This window comes from Polypterus senegalus, chromosome 5, assembly GCF_016835505.1.
Source record: "Polypterus senegalus isolate Bchr_013 chromosome 5, ASM1683550v1, whole genome shotgun sequence".
NCBI classification, from domain to species: domain Eukaryota; kingdom Metazoa; phylum Chordata; class Cladistia; order Polypteriformes; family Polypteridae; genus Polypterus; species Polypterus senegalus.
The window spans coordinates 152,418,643-152,434,670 of NC_053158.1; the positions used below are offsets into that span (position 1 = coordinate 152,418,643).

The 16,028-nt window shown below is 35.7% G+C and overlaps 1 protein-coding gene across 4 annotated transcripts in view; it reads right to left on the reverse strand.

Annotated features, from left to right (window-relative positions):
* The window catches only part of LOC120529589 (collagen alpha-1(XVIII) chain-like), a 258,159-nt gene that overhangs the window by 101,656 nt on the left and 140,475 nt on the right, over positions 1 to 16,028 (reverse strand). For all 4 annotated transcript variants that reach the window (XM_039753509.1, XM_039753508.1, XM_039753506.1 and 1 more), the window contains 5 exons: positions 11,175 to 11,324; positions 4,873 to 4,935; positions 2,386 to 2,421; positions 1,632 to 1,775; positions 1,482 to 1,541 (listed from right to left, as the gene is read on the reverse strand). In XM_039753509.1, the coding sequence (XP_039609443.1) occupies positions 1,482 to 1,541; positions 1,632 to 1,775; positions 2,386 to 2,421; positions 4,873 to 4,935; positions 11,175 to 11,324 (453 nt within the window). The remainder of the gene's footprint in view (positions 1 to 1,481; positions 1,542 to 1,631; positions 1,776 to 2,385; positions 2,422 to 4,872; positions 4,936 to 11,174; positions 11,325 to 16,028) is intronic.

Consider the following 16,028-nt stretch of genomic DNA (forward strand, 5'->3'; position numbering starts at 1 on the left):
CATGAGACATTTCAACATCTCGATCCCATTGAGAAATTTTGGATGGACTTGAAAAAGGCTGTTCACTCACTATCTGCATGCAACCTGACAGAGCCCAAGTAGTTTTGCAAAGAACAATGGGGAAAGACTACAGTGTCTGGCTTTTGAGCAGCTGACAGAGACCTGTCCACACTGGCTCAAGGCTGTCATGACTGCCAATGGGGCATCTGGTGAATACTTGTGCAATTATTTTTTTATTTGTGTTTTATATTTGTAATTTAAATCAATTGGTAGAGATCTGTTTTCACTTTGACATTACACAATCTTTTTTTCTCACTGTCAAAAACACCAAATTACACCCATTGTGATTCAATGATATATAACAATAAAATGTGGAAATGTGGGGTGAATACTTCTTATGGGCACCAAACATACATTCTCCAACCTGCTTAATCCAATTTGTGGCCACAGATAGCCCAACTCATTATTTTGCAAAAAAACTGTTCTTTTTTGCAGTCTATATCCTAACGTCTGAGTCATTAGATCAATACAAGAAGAAGAAGATTGAAAAACATGTTAATCTATCCCAATAGAAATCTAAGTGATGGGCTCTTTATTTAATACTAGAAAATGGGTAGGCATTGTTAACTTGTGAAAAATGGGAAAAGATGCGAGAATGGGGCCAATGTGCTAGACTTTAGTGTTTTTGCGCTAACGGTGAAATCTGTTGCAGACAGACTAATTGTACAGTATGTCACTGTTTTTTCCTGGCTTAGATTAGCATGTTTTGACTATAGCAAAAGGAAAAATGAGCAACTTGTTGTACTGTGTTGTTCTGAATTTTGGTTTCTTTGATGAAAATCTGTGGTGAATGGCCGTATTCAAGCCAGCTATACCACATTCTGTCTCTAAGTGCAGTGTCTGTTTTTTAAAGTAGTTCTGACTTTAATCACATTACAAGATTTTGTGTTACGAAATGGGAAAGTCAGACCCATCAAAGCAACACAATATGGTCAGGATCAGGGAAAGGTCTGCTGCTGCAGTTAATCATGAAGTTAAGTCTGGTATCAAACATAAAGAACAATATGTGCTATGACACTGGCCATACAAATCAATCATATGAACCTTTGATGTGATACTTTTGTCTTACAATTTTTGATTCCATATGCTACTGTACATGCATTTTGAAAACCTTATTGCATGTATGAATTGTTAAATACTGTAACTTATTGCATAATGAAAAACATTTTCAATGGCAGATTGACATTTTTAGTTAGTAAATAAGAAAAATAATTTCAGACTTTTGTGAACACAGTAACAGAATATTTGAATACAGTGCCGTTATATTCAAACAGCATTATGGCCAGAGCAAAGATAAAATAAGTGACATAGACAAATAGAAAACAAAAGAACAGCAAGTGGAATAATATTATAAGGTGCATTAGCTTCTGTCCCTCTACATTGTCTAATATGATGTGTAATGTACAGAAAGATGTACGTACTGGAGGCCCCCTGGGTCCAGGTTCACTAAGTCCTCCAAAAGCTGTAGAACCTTCCAAGTCCTGCAAAAAGGAAAAAGGGAATACATTTTATTGTTTTTTTTTAAACAAACTATGAAACAACAGGTATTTCTTAATTATTTTGCGGTTTACCTCCAGTCCAAAATTGTATCCTCTTCCTGGTGGTCCTGGAGGTCCTGGTGGCCCAGGAAGCCCCTGTGGGCCTGGTAATCCTGTCTGACCTTGGGTTCCGGAAAGTCCTGGTGGTCCAGCCTCTCCTGGCATTCCAGGGTCACCCTGCAAATTAAGATTACTTTTTTTTTTAACAATAATAAATCAGAAACTTTTATACCTTCATTGGGAATGCAAAAGCAAGCACAGATCCATCAAAGATCACCTGAATACAGTGCACCCGAATAAAGATGCAGTTGGTTTCTAAGACGTTGAAGGTTCTTGAGTTATCTGTCCCACAACATATTTCTTTACAAGGCACTGTGTACTAAACTAACTGATATGGTTGTATTGAACATGGACTGGTGTCCAATCTGGGGTGGCTTTCGGCTTCATGCCTTAACCTGCTAAGATCCACTCCAGCCTCCTTTCACCCAGAAACTTTGATTAAGCAATAGAAAATGGGTGGATGGATTGTGGAGAGCTGAGGCATATCCATTCATATCCACTCAACATCATAATAAACATTAAACTCATAAAAGTATTATATACCTAAACAATACATCTTTGAGATGAAGGAAAAAATGAAACGTGAATTTACCTACCCTAAATATTTATTTAAGGCACATTTTATTGAGAAATGTCACAGTTTTATAGAAGAAAATGTTCTTGAAAAGGAATAATAACTATTTTTAAGAAATTGAATGTGCACTAAAGTAAGCAGATAGTACAGTACCTTTTCTCCAGGCAGGCCTTGTGGGCCGATGTCACCCTGTAAGAGAACAGGATACAGACATGAGGTGTCTTAAAAGTAAGAAACACTTTCATTAAAATCAAAAGAAAAAAATACAGCATCTGGTTTGCTTTGTTACCAGACCTGGTCTTGTGGCTGAGACTGCTGTTTCAAGGGTGTTCTGCTTTTTTTGATCAACTGTTTATTTGAATATTGCGAATACGTTAACATCACATGAATTATTAAATAACGGGAAATACAGCTGTATGACTTTGGACTTTACATATACATTAAAAATAGTGATGCTATTTAAATGCTTTTGGTTAAAAATGTCAATATTATATTGAGTTATTTTCAAGAAAACTGAAAAGGGAAAAGGGAAGAAAGATAGATTTTTTTTCTTTTCCTCATTCTAGCACTTTAGAAGGTGACAGATGCTCCTCTGAGTTATTTCCATTCTTGTTTTGATTCTGTTGCTATTTTTGTTTTAATTTAAAGATACACTACAGGCTGACACAAAATAAAGCCCTCTGTTCTCTGGTTACGCCTTTTCTGAATAGTAACTTGTAAGCTGCTGCTACTATATGTGCAGCTAGAATTTAATTTTGGTGTATTATAGCTTCTTTGTTTCTTTTGGGAGATTTTTGTGGCTTTTGTGACTCCACCAAGAAGATCATGAAATCATGAAACTGCACTCCATACATTATGCATAGATGACTTGTTCACATAAAATACCTATGTTCAGCCTCTTGAAAGCTCATCTTTTTATAAAGCATCTTAGGACTGCTGTGGGTTTCTAACCTAATCTTCTTCTCCTGGTGTTATACTACATGTTTCTTTATGTCACTATATCTGGACAATACTGTTATGAGTTTTATTCACATGTGCATGTTAAATTTGCCACACAGGGGCTCAGCAGTTAGAATTACTAGCCAAGCATTGGATTAGATAGCCAAAGACAACTGGAGGCTTGTATAGTCAGCTTAAACACAGAATAGGGTATTTCTGTCCTCTGTCAGCACAAACTCTTCTTTCCTTATTGGGAGAATGAGAACCGGCATATAAGCACTATGATATTTCTGTATTTTGTGGAGGAGGAATTCAGCCCTTGTTTGGAGACAGAGAAGACCAGCAAGTTGAAGAAGAACAGTATAAAGGCTTGGACAGCAGCCACACCCTTCGAGGCTGTGTCGACAAAGTTCGAAAAACCTCCCAGCGTGGGGACGAAAAATGGCAGGCTGTGTTGATCCAGATTCCCACCTGGATAAAAAGTCTCTACATTTGCCTCCCGTCTGTAACCGCGTTAACCGTCAGTAAATGTAAGCCAAAAGATATTTTTTTCTCATGTGATTCTTGTACCGCCGTAATAACGTTGGGAGGGATATCGCCTTTTCTGGTATATTACGATATTATTTAGTTATTTAATATGCCACAATTTCAAAAGAACACATTTCCAAGAGAGCTAATGCCTCTTCAGGAAAAACCTGGATGGCTATGGCTGCAATGACCCCACAGTCAACAGTCAACCAGCATTAGCTTTGTTGGACTGCTAATTTTCATCAAGCCTGTGAGCTAAGCATCACTTTAATGTTTAAATATTACTTTATGTTGTTTATTTTGTATTTTGAAATCACTCAGATATATTGTTTAGAAATTGATTTTTTTAAGTAATCTTAGATTAAAGTATCTACAAATAAATAAAAATAATAAGCCATTGATGAAAGTGTGGGGGCACAATGACATTTATAGACACATAGTACTAAATTAGTACCAATACTAAAGACCTGAAAGTTGGAAATACCTAACTCCAGACAATTCTCAAGAAAATCTAACTCCTATTCCACTACTGTGAAACTCCAGCCCAAAATGATGAACCAGGGACCAGAAGAAGAAAATGAGAATCATTCAAAGTCTGAAGTAACAAAAGTGTTAAAACCTAGTAACAAAATCCTAACGGGTAATCGGAAACACGCTCAAAGGAACATAGCATATTTTTCTAAATAACCTAAGGTCAAGTTCATGTGCAGAACATTTATGCACAATATCCTTAAACTTGAGCAATGATGGCAGCAAGCAGCCATCTTGTATAAGCAGTGAGTGATGACATAATGTCACATGCTCCCTAAGTCATTTGACCGACAAAGACCATTGTGACCACATGCAAAGTGGTCATCACCTTGCAAAAGGCACAGGAAACAGCAGTACCCATCATCCAAATTACAGCACAAAATGGAGTTGCAGTGATGTCATAAAAATAACAAACAATAAAAACAAATTACAAAATAGAATATAGCACATTCCATAACCTTAATTCTCCCTGGGATAGTAGAAGCATTACCTGAATTCAAGCCTCTGTACCAATGCCTGTATATTTTGTGGAATTTACCATGCAAAGTGATTGCACATTTCACAAAGAAGGTCACAGACTTGGGTTAACACAAGTTACAGTCAGAGGTTTCCGTTTGAAATGCTGGCAAAGTCAGGGCTCACCTTGTCACCATGTTCTCCTTTTGGACCAATACTGCCATTACGGCCTGGAGGACCATGAAATCCCTGAAATCAATAAAAAAAAAACTTTTAATTGCTGAAAGTGGCTTCTGATATATGCACATAGTATGACATAGTATATCTAGGAGAGAAATTCAGGCATGGAAATCAGTAATCTGTATTATTTCATTGTTCTATAGCAATGGATGATCTTTAGTAATCTTGAGTGAGAAAGAATCTGGTACAAAGAAAGCATATTTTAGAATTTCATTTTAACAATAATGCAATTTTAAATATATTTTTTAGGGACAGAAAGACAACCAAAAGAGACCATAATACTATTAGACTAAACAATTACTATAATAATTGATATAATAATTATACTGTAATGATTTAAAAGAAAAAATAACTCAGGACAAAACTTTGAATATAAAGCAACCTCACTGCTTCAGTTATTACAAAATTGTAATAGTCTCCACACCAAAAGCTTGGCAAGGAGCCACTTTGCAAATTGCCTACCACTAATCCACTGCCTGACAGAAGGAGACACTATCAACCGTAGTTGTGCACATAAGCCTGATTCAGCACTTACTTTTAGACACGGACTGTAAAGTTTTCTCTTAATCTAGGTGATATTGATAAGAACTCCACAGAGATTTCAATACAGTACCTAAACATGCAAGATCAGCTAAAATTTATGAATGGCTCTTGTCATAGACCATCACCTGTTCCACATAGGAATATTTTTTTATATTCTACCTAGTTTAGCAAAGACAAAATTATTTAGTTTAATTTTATCTGTTGGTATGCAGAGTGTAAGTATTTATAAAAAGCACACTATAAGGAAATTGTCTTCATGACTGAATCTCTAGGGGGAAACACAGAAAGGACCACTATAAGCCACAAGCATCACATGGACATATTCTGCTGCGTTTTCTTCTTCTCACTTGAGCCATAATGATCAGATCTAAAGCACTTCAAAGTTCTAAGGGCTTTAAGGAAAAGAATATTACGGCCGTCCATATGATGACATTTAGTGAGAAGTCTTAAGAGAAGTGCATGGGAATAGAAGCATACACCTCACTGCAGTTAGTAGAAGCTATGAAGAGCAAAAGGCAGATTTTATCCAATGATGCACTAAACCATGTTTCATAAAAGAGATGAAGTTTTGCATAAAGACGCTGATAAAGAAATCTAATAATTGAATGTATCTACCTACATACATCTAACAACACTCCAAAATTGATGTTCTGAACACACAGTAGCAAATATTTGTAAAACTTCAAATCCATGATTATCTTGAAGAAGTGCAAATGCACTTAAATATTATGGCTTACTGGGGTAATATTAGAAAAGCCAGTTTTTCAATATGATCCCCTCATTCACATTTGGATCACCTTCTGGAAGTATGCCGATGTCTTCACATTTTTTCCATCATATTTATTTGAGTGACATGAACAACAGCCTCTTTTTTATTGCATGTAAACAACAAACACTATTACCAATTACCTGCATCCACTCATATTAAATATTTAAATATCAGAAAAGCTGCCTTCACTATAAAACATTTCCTATAAAACAAGTATTTCTAAACTGGTTGTCAAAGCACTAATTTCTTAGCACCCCTTATCTTTTTCTAAGATACTACAGTGCTTTAAATGAGTCTTATCGGTGCAGTGCTGCACTTGCCTCTGGAACTCTAGAGTGGAATAAGTAAGATATGAAAATGAAAGAATGCATGAAAATACAATTAATAAAATCATTATCAATATAGTGACATAGGAAGTTGTTTAATATGAATGTATTATAATAATATAGATTAGCTGAGTGTCACGCTTCAGCTGTAACATTTCATTTGGTTTTTCTCAAAAAAATCTAATATAAACTTTTTCAAACATCTATATATATTTGGATGCTTTAAGAAATTACTTTGGGGATAAAAAAAGAAAAACTTGTCAATACACTATATGTATAATTACACTTGTGCATGTTTGTGTACATATTGCAAGATGTTTTTGTTGCACATACTTTTTTGTATATTTTATAAATAATGTAATAGTGCAACACAGCTAGGTGGTGAGCCATAGCCCATTCCAGCAGCATCAAACTCAAGATGGGAACATTATCCGTATGTTTTGTGGACCAGAAGACATACTGTATGTACTTCTTCATCCTTCCCTTTTCTCTCTCACTCATTTCTAAACATTCTATTACACAGATACTGTACTTCATGAAGCATATACACTGGGAAATTGAACCCGATTAATTGAAGATCGGATTTTTTGTGTTATTTACAATTTATTACTGACTTGTTTCTGCTTAAGAAAACAAGAAACAATTAAAATCTAAATGCACTTGTTTAAAACTAAAATAATCAATTATGGGCTATGAATCGTAACAGGAGTGTTACTTAAAATTATGCCCAAGAAGTATATTTCTCTAGCAGCAAATAAATTGGTTCTAATTATGAAACTGGTTGAAGCAAAAACCTGTGATCCTCAAGAACCATACTTGAGGATCACTGCCCTGTGTCATCTTTGCCACTTGTCACCTTCCTCCTTATGTTTTGGGAATGCCATCTGCCTGTGGATCTCTGGGGCAATGTGGCCAAAACCTTTCTTTACTATTCTCCTGTTCCCTTAAGTTCTTCTCAACCTGGACCCTTATTCTCTTAAGTTGAATTCTCTGTCCCTCTGCCAGCATAGACTTTTAATGACTGCTACTATTGCAGCTAGGCTGCTATTAGCCTCCCACTAGAAATTTCCTGGCCTGCCTCCCCTGCCAACTGGAAATCTTCACTCTGTAATCTTGTCCATCTTGAACTCTCTGCATTCCAGATTAGCAACTCTTCCAATTCTACTATCCAAACTAGTTCCATGCTGTGTTGTTAGTCAAGAGGTATTTGGTTCCTTCTTTTCATTGTTTCTTGTGTTTTTTTTTTGTTTACTTCTTGCTCCTCTCTTTTGCTGAATGCCTCCCTACATTGCTACATCGATTGTGTGTGCTGGTACTATCGTAGACTTGACATTTGACTCCCATTTTTGTTTGCTGCTTCTCTTATAGTGATATCTCAGGGTCAGAGGTATTATTGTTAGCATTGGTTTGCAGTGTTGGTGGTGGTTTGTTTAATTCTTATTTAAAAATTATTGTTGCATTCTTATTTAATGTAGTCCTTTTTCATTTTATTAATAACAGCTGATCACAAAAAAATCCTTTTCATACAGTGATAATTTCCATGAATGTCTCTGTGATATATAATGGCTTTAGAACTGAGATTATATTAATTTACAATAACAGTAATTAAGCATAATTCATGACAATTAAAACTGAATGCTTTAAACTCATTTGCCAGGAGGCTTCACAGTTAACACTGCCGAATCAGAGTCACCGGCACAAAGATTTCACTCCTAACTATATGAATATGTAACCAATGTGGTGTCACTCAGCATGATTTTGTTTCTGGGTATACTTGTTTCCTTTTATATCATAAACTCTTAAATAATGTGTTGTAGGTGAGTGTTAGTTTATGCTCAAGAGTGTTCTGTGATCAAATGGTGTTCCATCCAGGGTATATTTCTATCTTCTGAACCAACATTGTGATCCTGTAATGGAAAACTGGATTCTGACAACACTGGATGCCCATTTAAAAGATTATTTTTTTTTGTTTCTATTCAGACTTAATGTATCCTACCCAAGGATTTACTGTCAGATCTACAACCAGGTCATAAATAAGGGATTGTGTTCTTTATGGATTTTATTACTTTTTAACAGTACAATAAACTATGGTAATGAATTCTTGATGTTATTAAGTATTTATGTATTTTTATGTGTGCTTGGGTCATTTTAATTATATTAATTTTAATTAATTCTGTAAAATTTAATTTACCATTGGGGACAAACAAAGCATAATCCAATCTAATCTAATCTAATCTAATCTAATCTTTATTCAATAAATGTACACAAATGTAAAGATATAAATAGGGACAAATCAAAAAACAAGAAAATAATTCAAAAATATGTAAAAAAAAAGTCTCATTATTTTAAATTAATTCAATAACATGTATACAGGTGAGTCTGTAGGACTTGATCCTCTATTTTGATTTGAATGCTTGAATTTAATAATGGGTATAGTACTGTATTGTATAGACCATTGAAAATGGCTGCCAACATTATGACTTCATTTACATCATGTATAAATCAATTGCATGCTTTGTGTGTGTTTGCAACAAAACTATAAATGTATGTTGTTTATATTATCATACATTCATACACACACATATACCAATATCCATATATGTATTATATACAGTGCTATGAAAAATGATGTACTAACAATTTAAAAGACAGGAAATCACATTTACGGAGATTATTTATTGTCTATAAAATTTGAAAGTGTCACCTTACAGAGTTACTGTTTGATAATGTCACCTTAATCAATCAGCAACACTGAAATGGTCACCCCATTTTAATATTTTTACAGATGTTAAAAGATACAACACTTTTAAGGGAGTGCACTAAATTCCCCACTGCATATACACATATATGTTCAAAGCTGCGTACTGATAGTATACAGATTTCAACAAATGCAAATGAAGTCTGTCCAAATTTCTATTTTCTAAAGTATAAATAACAACTCTTTAGGAAGAAACATGGGTGAAAAGACGGTTGGAGGAAAAATGCTGCCTTTTAGTTACACTTAACAAACCAGTTTAATACCTCGCCAGAACCACTAAACTCTCCATCAAAAACCTGAAAAAGTTCAAAATCATAGCAAATTAACAAAGAGGCAAAAGTATGAGTTAATAACACAATGATTAACAACATGTTACAGGAGAGAAAGTCTGTGTTTAAAAATGATTACATATATTGGGTATAAATTGATTTTTTTAAAGTATGACTTATTGTGTAATTGTTAATTTATGTAGTAATATACAGTAAATATTGCCAAGAATTTTTTTATTTGATTTTTTTGATTTGATACTTTGCTAAAACAGAAACCCATCTCATGAAAGCCTAATAATGACTTTTTGGTCACTAATTGTACAGTAATCCCTCGCTATATCGCGCTTCGACTTTCGCGGTTTCACTCTATTGTGGATTTTAAATGTTAGCACATCTAAATATATATCACAGATTTTTCGCTGGTTCGCGGATTTCTGCCGACAGTGGGTCTGGGGGAGTAAATGCGAACATTAATTTTATTTTAATTCTTTTCATTTTTATTACTATTTAATTTAATATTGTTTCTTTGTATCAGTATACTGCTGCTGGATTATGTGAATTTCCCCTTGGGATTAATAAAGTATCTATCTATCTTTTAATTTATGCTACACGCTTCCTCAGTTTGTTTGCCCTGTTGATTTCATACAAGGGACGCTATTGGCGGATGGCTTAGAAGCTACCCAATCAGAGCATGTATTACATATTAACTAAAACTCCTCAATGCTATAAGATATGCATCCCGCGCGGAGCTTGATTGTTTGCTTGTCTCTGCCTCTCTCTCACCCTCTCTGACATTCTCTGCGCCTGACGAAGGGGCTGTTTGCACAGAGGCTGTTTGCTTAAAAGATACTGACGCTCCTCTAAAAAAATGCCGCTTTATTGCGGTGGTCGGCATATTTAAAAGCACAAAAGCACACATATTGATTTTTTGATTGTTGCTTTAATCTCGCTCTCTCTCTGACGTTCTCTGCGCCTGACGGAGGAGATGTGAGCAGAGGGGCTGTTTGCACAGAGGCTGTTTGCTTAGAAGATACTAACGTACCTCTAAAAAATGCCGCGGCAAACTTAAAAGCACAAGTATTGATTTTTTGATTGTTTGCTTTTCTTTGCGAGCGCTCTCTCTCCGTCTGAAATTCTCTGCTCCTGAAGAGAAAAAGATCTATTTGCATTCTTTTAATTGTGAGAAAGAACTGTCATGTCTGTCTTGTCATGGAGCACAGTTTAAACTTTTGACTAAAGGGTGTTATTTCATGTCTAGACGGCTCTAATAATGTTAACAGTGTGGGAGAGTTTATAAGGGCTTAAAATATATAAAAATAACTACACAAACATATGGTTTCTACTTTGCGGATTTTCGTCTATCGCAGGGGGTTCTGGAACGCAACCCCCGCGATCGAGGAGGGATTACTGTATTTCAAACTGTGATTTTTTTCACTGATCACAGAGCTTGTATCCATGAGAATCTGAATGGAGTTTAAGATGGGTATACCAGTGGGAAAAAAATATGGATACATGATTTTGAGAGAAGCAAAGCAAATACAATGTAATTTCTGAGCACATACTACTCTTAGAATGTTACTTACTGGAAGACCAGGTTTACCGGGAGCGCCATCTTTTCCAGGGATTCCAGGTGGTCCTGGAGGTCCAGTGACTGCATCATTTAAACTTCCACCAGGGTTGCTAGGTCCTGGTGGCCCTGGCTTTCCTGGAGGACCAGGAGGTCCTGGTGGACCCTGTATAAAAAATTACTTTCAGTTAGTTGGGGATAACAAATTATGAAGAAAAAAGAAAAAGTGAGTTCTTTACATACCTTAGGTAAACCTGGGACTGGTTACCAATCCATGTACAAAGACTTTTTTAATTATTAATGAAAATATCAGGGAATGTTACAATATGTGGTAGAAGTGAGTACCTAAAATATAAGGTATTGGTGCAGTGAGGTTTGATAATGTTTGCCTTGTTGTTCTTCGTCAAAGATCATTGGAGACATATTTGATTGAAAAACCAACAAACAAGAAACTAAGTATAAGCTGGACAGCATGGAGTTTGTGATCACATTTACCTACTTATGCATGGAAAGTGCAGTTACTTATTTGCCTTAACAGGCCAGTGCTACAAGACTAGGTTAATAGTTAAGCACCTGCGGAAATGGGGTGTGATTCACTTCATAGTTTTCCTTTTTCACGTTTTGCTGGCAGAATTTTTTGTGCCTTGTCATTGTGAATTGTACTTCAGTTTTATTTGCAAAACTGCATCTACAAATATTATCAAGTCCTGCAGCATGTTGTTTTGATGTCTACAATGTTGTATTTATTTTTATATAATGGTGAACTTAGTTCATTACTGACCTTTCTGGCAAGTTTTTTTTCTAAAATAATTCAAAGGTCATAAGTAGAAATGGAAATGTCTAACATGTCCACACTAACACTTTATTACAAGTTTCTTATTGTACTGTGGAGTAAAACTGATTATGAAATGATAATTATGATTAGGGATTTTTCTAAACAGATAGCACTGTTGTCTGATGAAATAAAAGGTGACTAAAACTTTTAGGGGAAAAGAGAAATAAATACTAGGAAACACCAAATGTGCAGAGTGACCTGTAAAACTTCATACTAGGCCATGCTTCATTACCTTCCAGCATTAACACAACAATTAAATATCACTCCAAAAACAAAAGAACATCCATGGCTCAAAAATTAAGTCACAACATTAGCCATTCATGCCAATAATAGTGTATTATTGTTATCTTCTGCAATGTAACATCATCTGGGACATCTATTTGCACTTCAGTTAAATGCTCTACTAAGCAGTGGGTTTAATAACATATAGTAAAGGATGGACATTACATTTACAGTTATTAATTTCAGCCTATACACTTAGGTAAAAAAAAACTTACTGATACCAACTACATAGTACAACTTTTTTTATTAGTCATTAAGTGACCTGCTCAGGTCACGTAATGAGTCAATGTTGAAGGCAGAACCTGTACTTTTTGGTTTACAGTCCCATGGCTTAGCTAGTAGGCCGTACTGCATTACAATATTAAAAAAATGTAACTCTTCTTCAACATTAACCTGCAATAATAATTTACTATTGTTTGTGTGACAAATGTTGCATACACAGATTAAGAGTAACATTTTTCAGTGGTCTGTTAATATGTATACAACATATTGCTGTCACATTCTCACAGAATTCAGAAAACAAATTAAACATGATCTATGGTGTTTAAATACATGCTGGCTGCTCCTCATACAAAATTAAGGAATGGTGTCTTTAAAGATGTGTTCATTTATTAATCCTGTAAAACAGATTGCTCTTAAAGTGCATTCATTTCCTAGACTTAACTGATCTTCTTTTACAAAAAAGTACAACCGTGGCTTACCTCCATTATTAAACCTTTATAAGTGTTCAGATTGTATAAGTTATCTAGTGATGTAAGCTTCTTGGGGTACTGGGATTTTTGCTTTACCACTAGCTTTATTACTTGGGTAATCTAAAATGGCCCTGTACAAGTGAGTGTGGACTTGTAAGCAGAAGCAGAAAGATAATTATTGTGTTCATAAGAGTTACGTATGAATGCTTTGAAATCACTTCAGTTTTTTTTTTGTTTGGCACCTCCTGATGTATTGGTATGAGAAAACCCCACATATGATACAGTCTTGATGTCTAGTTAGGCAATATTTTGAGTTTTTTGTGGTTCTCTCCATTTTTTGGCCTTCTTGACTGGTGTTGGAATGTTACTAAAATTTTGGCTTAGTTCTTGATATCAACTTTCAGACCTTGGCATTGAAGCAAATAAAGAGAATTCCCTGTAACCCTGTTTGCCGTGGTTGCACAATGTGTGCTGCACTTGTTGTGCCACATAAATGGGTGCCTCCCTATTTTGCTAACATTTAAAGGTTCCCTTTGAATTTTCCAGTGTGTCTCTGCAGCACATCAAAGAGAGAAAGGGGGAGATATGGTGAATTGTCCACCGTAGTGTCTAAACCACATCAAACGAGATGGGGTAGCTTAGGGTGATTGTTCCAGACTGATTCTACAGTGCGTCTCGCTGCTTTTTTTTTTTACAAGCAATGGTTCCCCTTTGAATTCTGCAGTGCAGAGGTTCTTAAACTCTTTAATCTGAAGACCCAAATAAGAAAATCAGTACCGTAATGGGACTTAAGAAGAGTATTATTATCATAATAACAGAGGAGTCAAAAAGAGACAAATAACAATGGTCATATAACAAAATAAATAAAATATTTTTATTTCCTTTCAAGCTTATTTCTCACATGAATATTACTAAAACATGTATTGTTTAAACAATACCCCATTCAACCCTAACCTGTTTATCCTGAGAAGGGTTGTGGGGCAGTTGGTGCCTATCCCAACAAGCATAAGGTGCAAGGCAGGAAAAATCTCTGAACAGGATTTCCCATTGTTGGGTGAACACAAACAAACACACGCTAGGGCCAGTTTAGGATTGCCATTCAAACTAACTGGCATGTCTTTGAACTGAGGGAGGACACAGGAGCAGCTACAGAATGCAGGGAGAACAGGCATATTCCACAACTGGGGCATGAACCTAAAACAATTACATTCAAATTGAGGAACACATTCCTGAGGTATATCACTGCCAGCAAAAATGCTTAGTGCAATATTTAGTAAAGCTAAAATCCTTGGGGTACAGCACAAGGATATACGGCTTTTTGAAAGGACACTTAATGTGGTCATTTGACACTTAAATTATTTCTAAAAAATGTCAATACTATTTGTATTTTATGCGAGTGATGAAATAAATGTTGCTAAACATTTTGAGACCAGCTTGAAATGTTTAACTCTTATCTTTATCTCTTAACTGCTCATCTCAATATTTTGATATTTTCTGGTATTGTTACGGTTCACAGTGGTTTAACAAACACATCCTTCACAACACCAGTTGATGAACATTTATCAGACTACTTTTACTTTGCCACTGTGCTACAGATTTGGATTCAATGTATGCCATAACAGCGAACATGCAATGAGCCACAGAGGAGTTGTTCACTGCCAATGAAACTGCATTTTACGTACATTACTGGCATGGCACTACATACACTCCCACCCAATTGACTCATGCTTCATAAACACCCTGAAAATCATCACATTCTTGTCCTGCACCTGTTATTTTAAATTTTGACATTTCAATCTAGTGCTACAGTGCCTTCACCTCACGAGCGCATGTGTTAGTTCCTCCTCTGTGTATCTTTCTTTTATGTGTCTTTGTTGTTAGTCTTCTGAGACTGATTGTTTAATAGGTTGTAAGATGGGAATTGAGAAAATGTTCATTATAATATTTTCGTGAAACAGAAATGAAAGCTGTCTGTGATGCATTAACGACATTGTTTCACATACTGCCACAATAAAAAAAGATGTTTTTGGTACTTTTTCAGCACTAGTATACTGCACAACCCTACTCTCAACCCAAAAACTCATTTTTAGGACATATTTGGACCATATATTGTGTAGGAAATTACAGTATAACCTTGTGATAAAGAGTAAACTAATAGGTGTCTTTTACAAAAATAATCAGAAGGACTTGAAGATGTGCGTGCCACATCAGTCAACACCAGGGGCCTCATGTATAAACGGTGCGTACGCACAGAAATGTTGCGTAAGAACTTTTCCACGTTCAAATCGCGATGTATAAAACCTACACTTGGCGTAAAGCCACGCACTTTTCCACGGTACCTCATGCCTTGTCGTACGCAAGTTCTCCGCTCGGTTTTGCAGACTGGCGGCACCCAGCGTCAAAGCAATGGTACTGTTCTTGTGTGATTACTCATTATTTTCATGACGCGGCTTTATAAATACACAGAAACTAACCGCATATTGTTTATTAGTGTAACGCATCTGATTGTAATTAACTCGTAACAATATAATGGTCCAGGGAACAGCCATAGTATTCCAAATGCCATAACTGCTTTAGCGTTGTTACTCTCACTTCTCCTTCTTCTTCTCCTTCTTCTTCTTCTTCTTTCAGCTCCTCCCGTTAGGAGTTGCCACAGCGGATCATCTTTTTCCATATTTCTCTCACTGCACCACTCGGAGTATTTATATCACTGTATCTGAGTGTCAATCACAGCAGCAGCTGATCGGAAAGAGAATTATCGGTATACAGCTTCAAGGACACGCTGTCTCAGCCACTGCAAAACGTTTTAAAGCCTTTCCTGTACGGACCTCGCGGTTCAAAACAGTTTAATCCCAAGAACTTTAAATGCAGCCAATCAAGTGCTCCTTGTAGAACTGTTTGTACTTATAAGTACAATCACCCCACTGTAAACTTGCACTATAGTTATAATATCGCACAACCTGAGCCACTTTATAAAGCGCGTATTTACATATGATGACGATATCATTTTTAAGGTGAAATGCAGCAAAATATGTTTGTTAACGTCTATTACAGAGCTGAT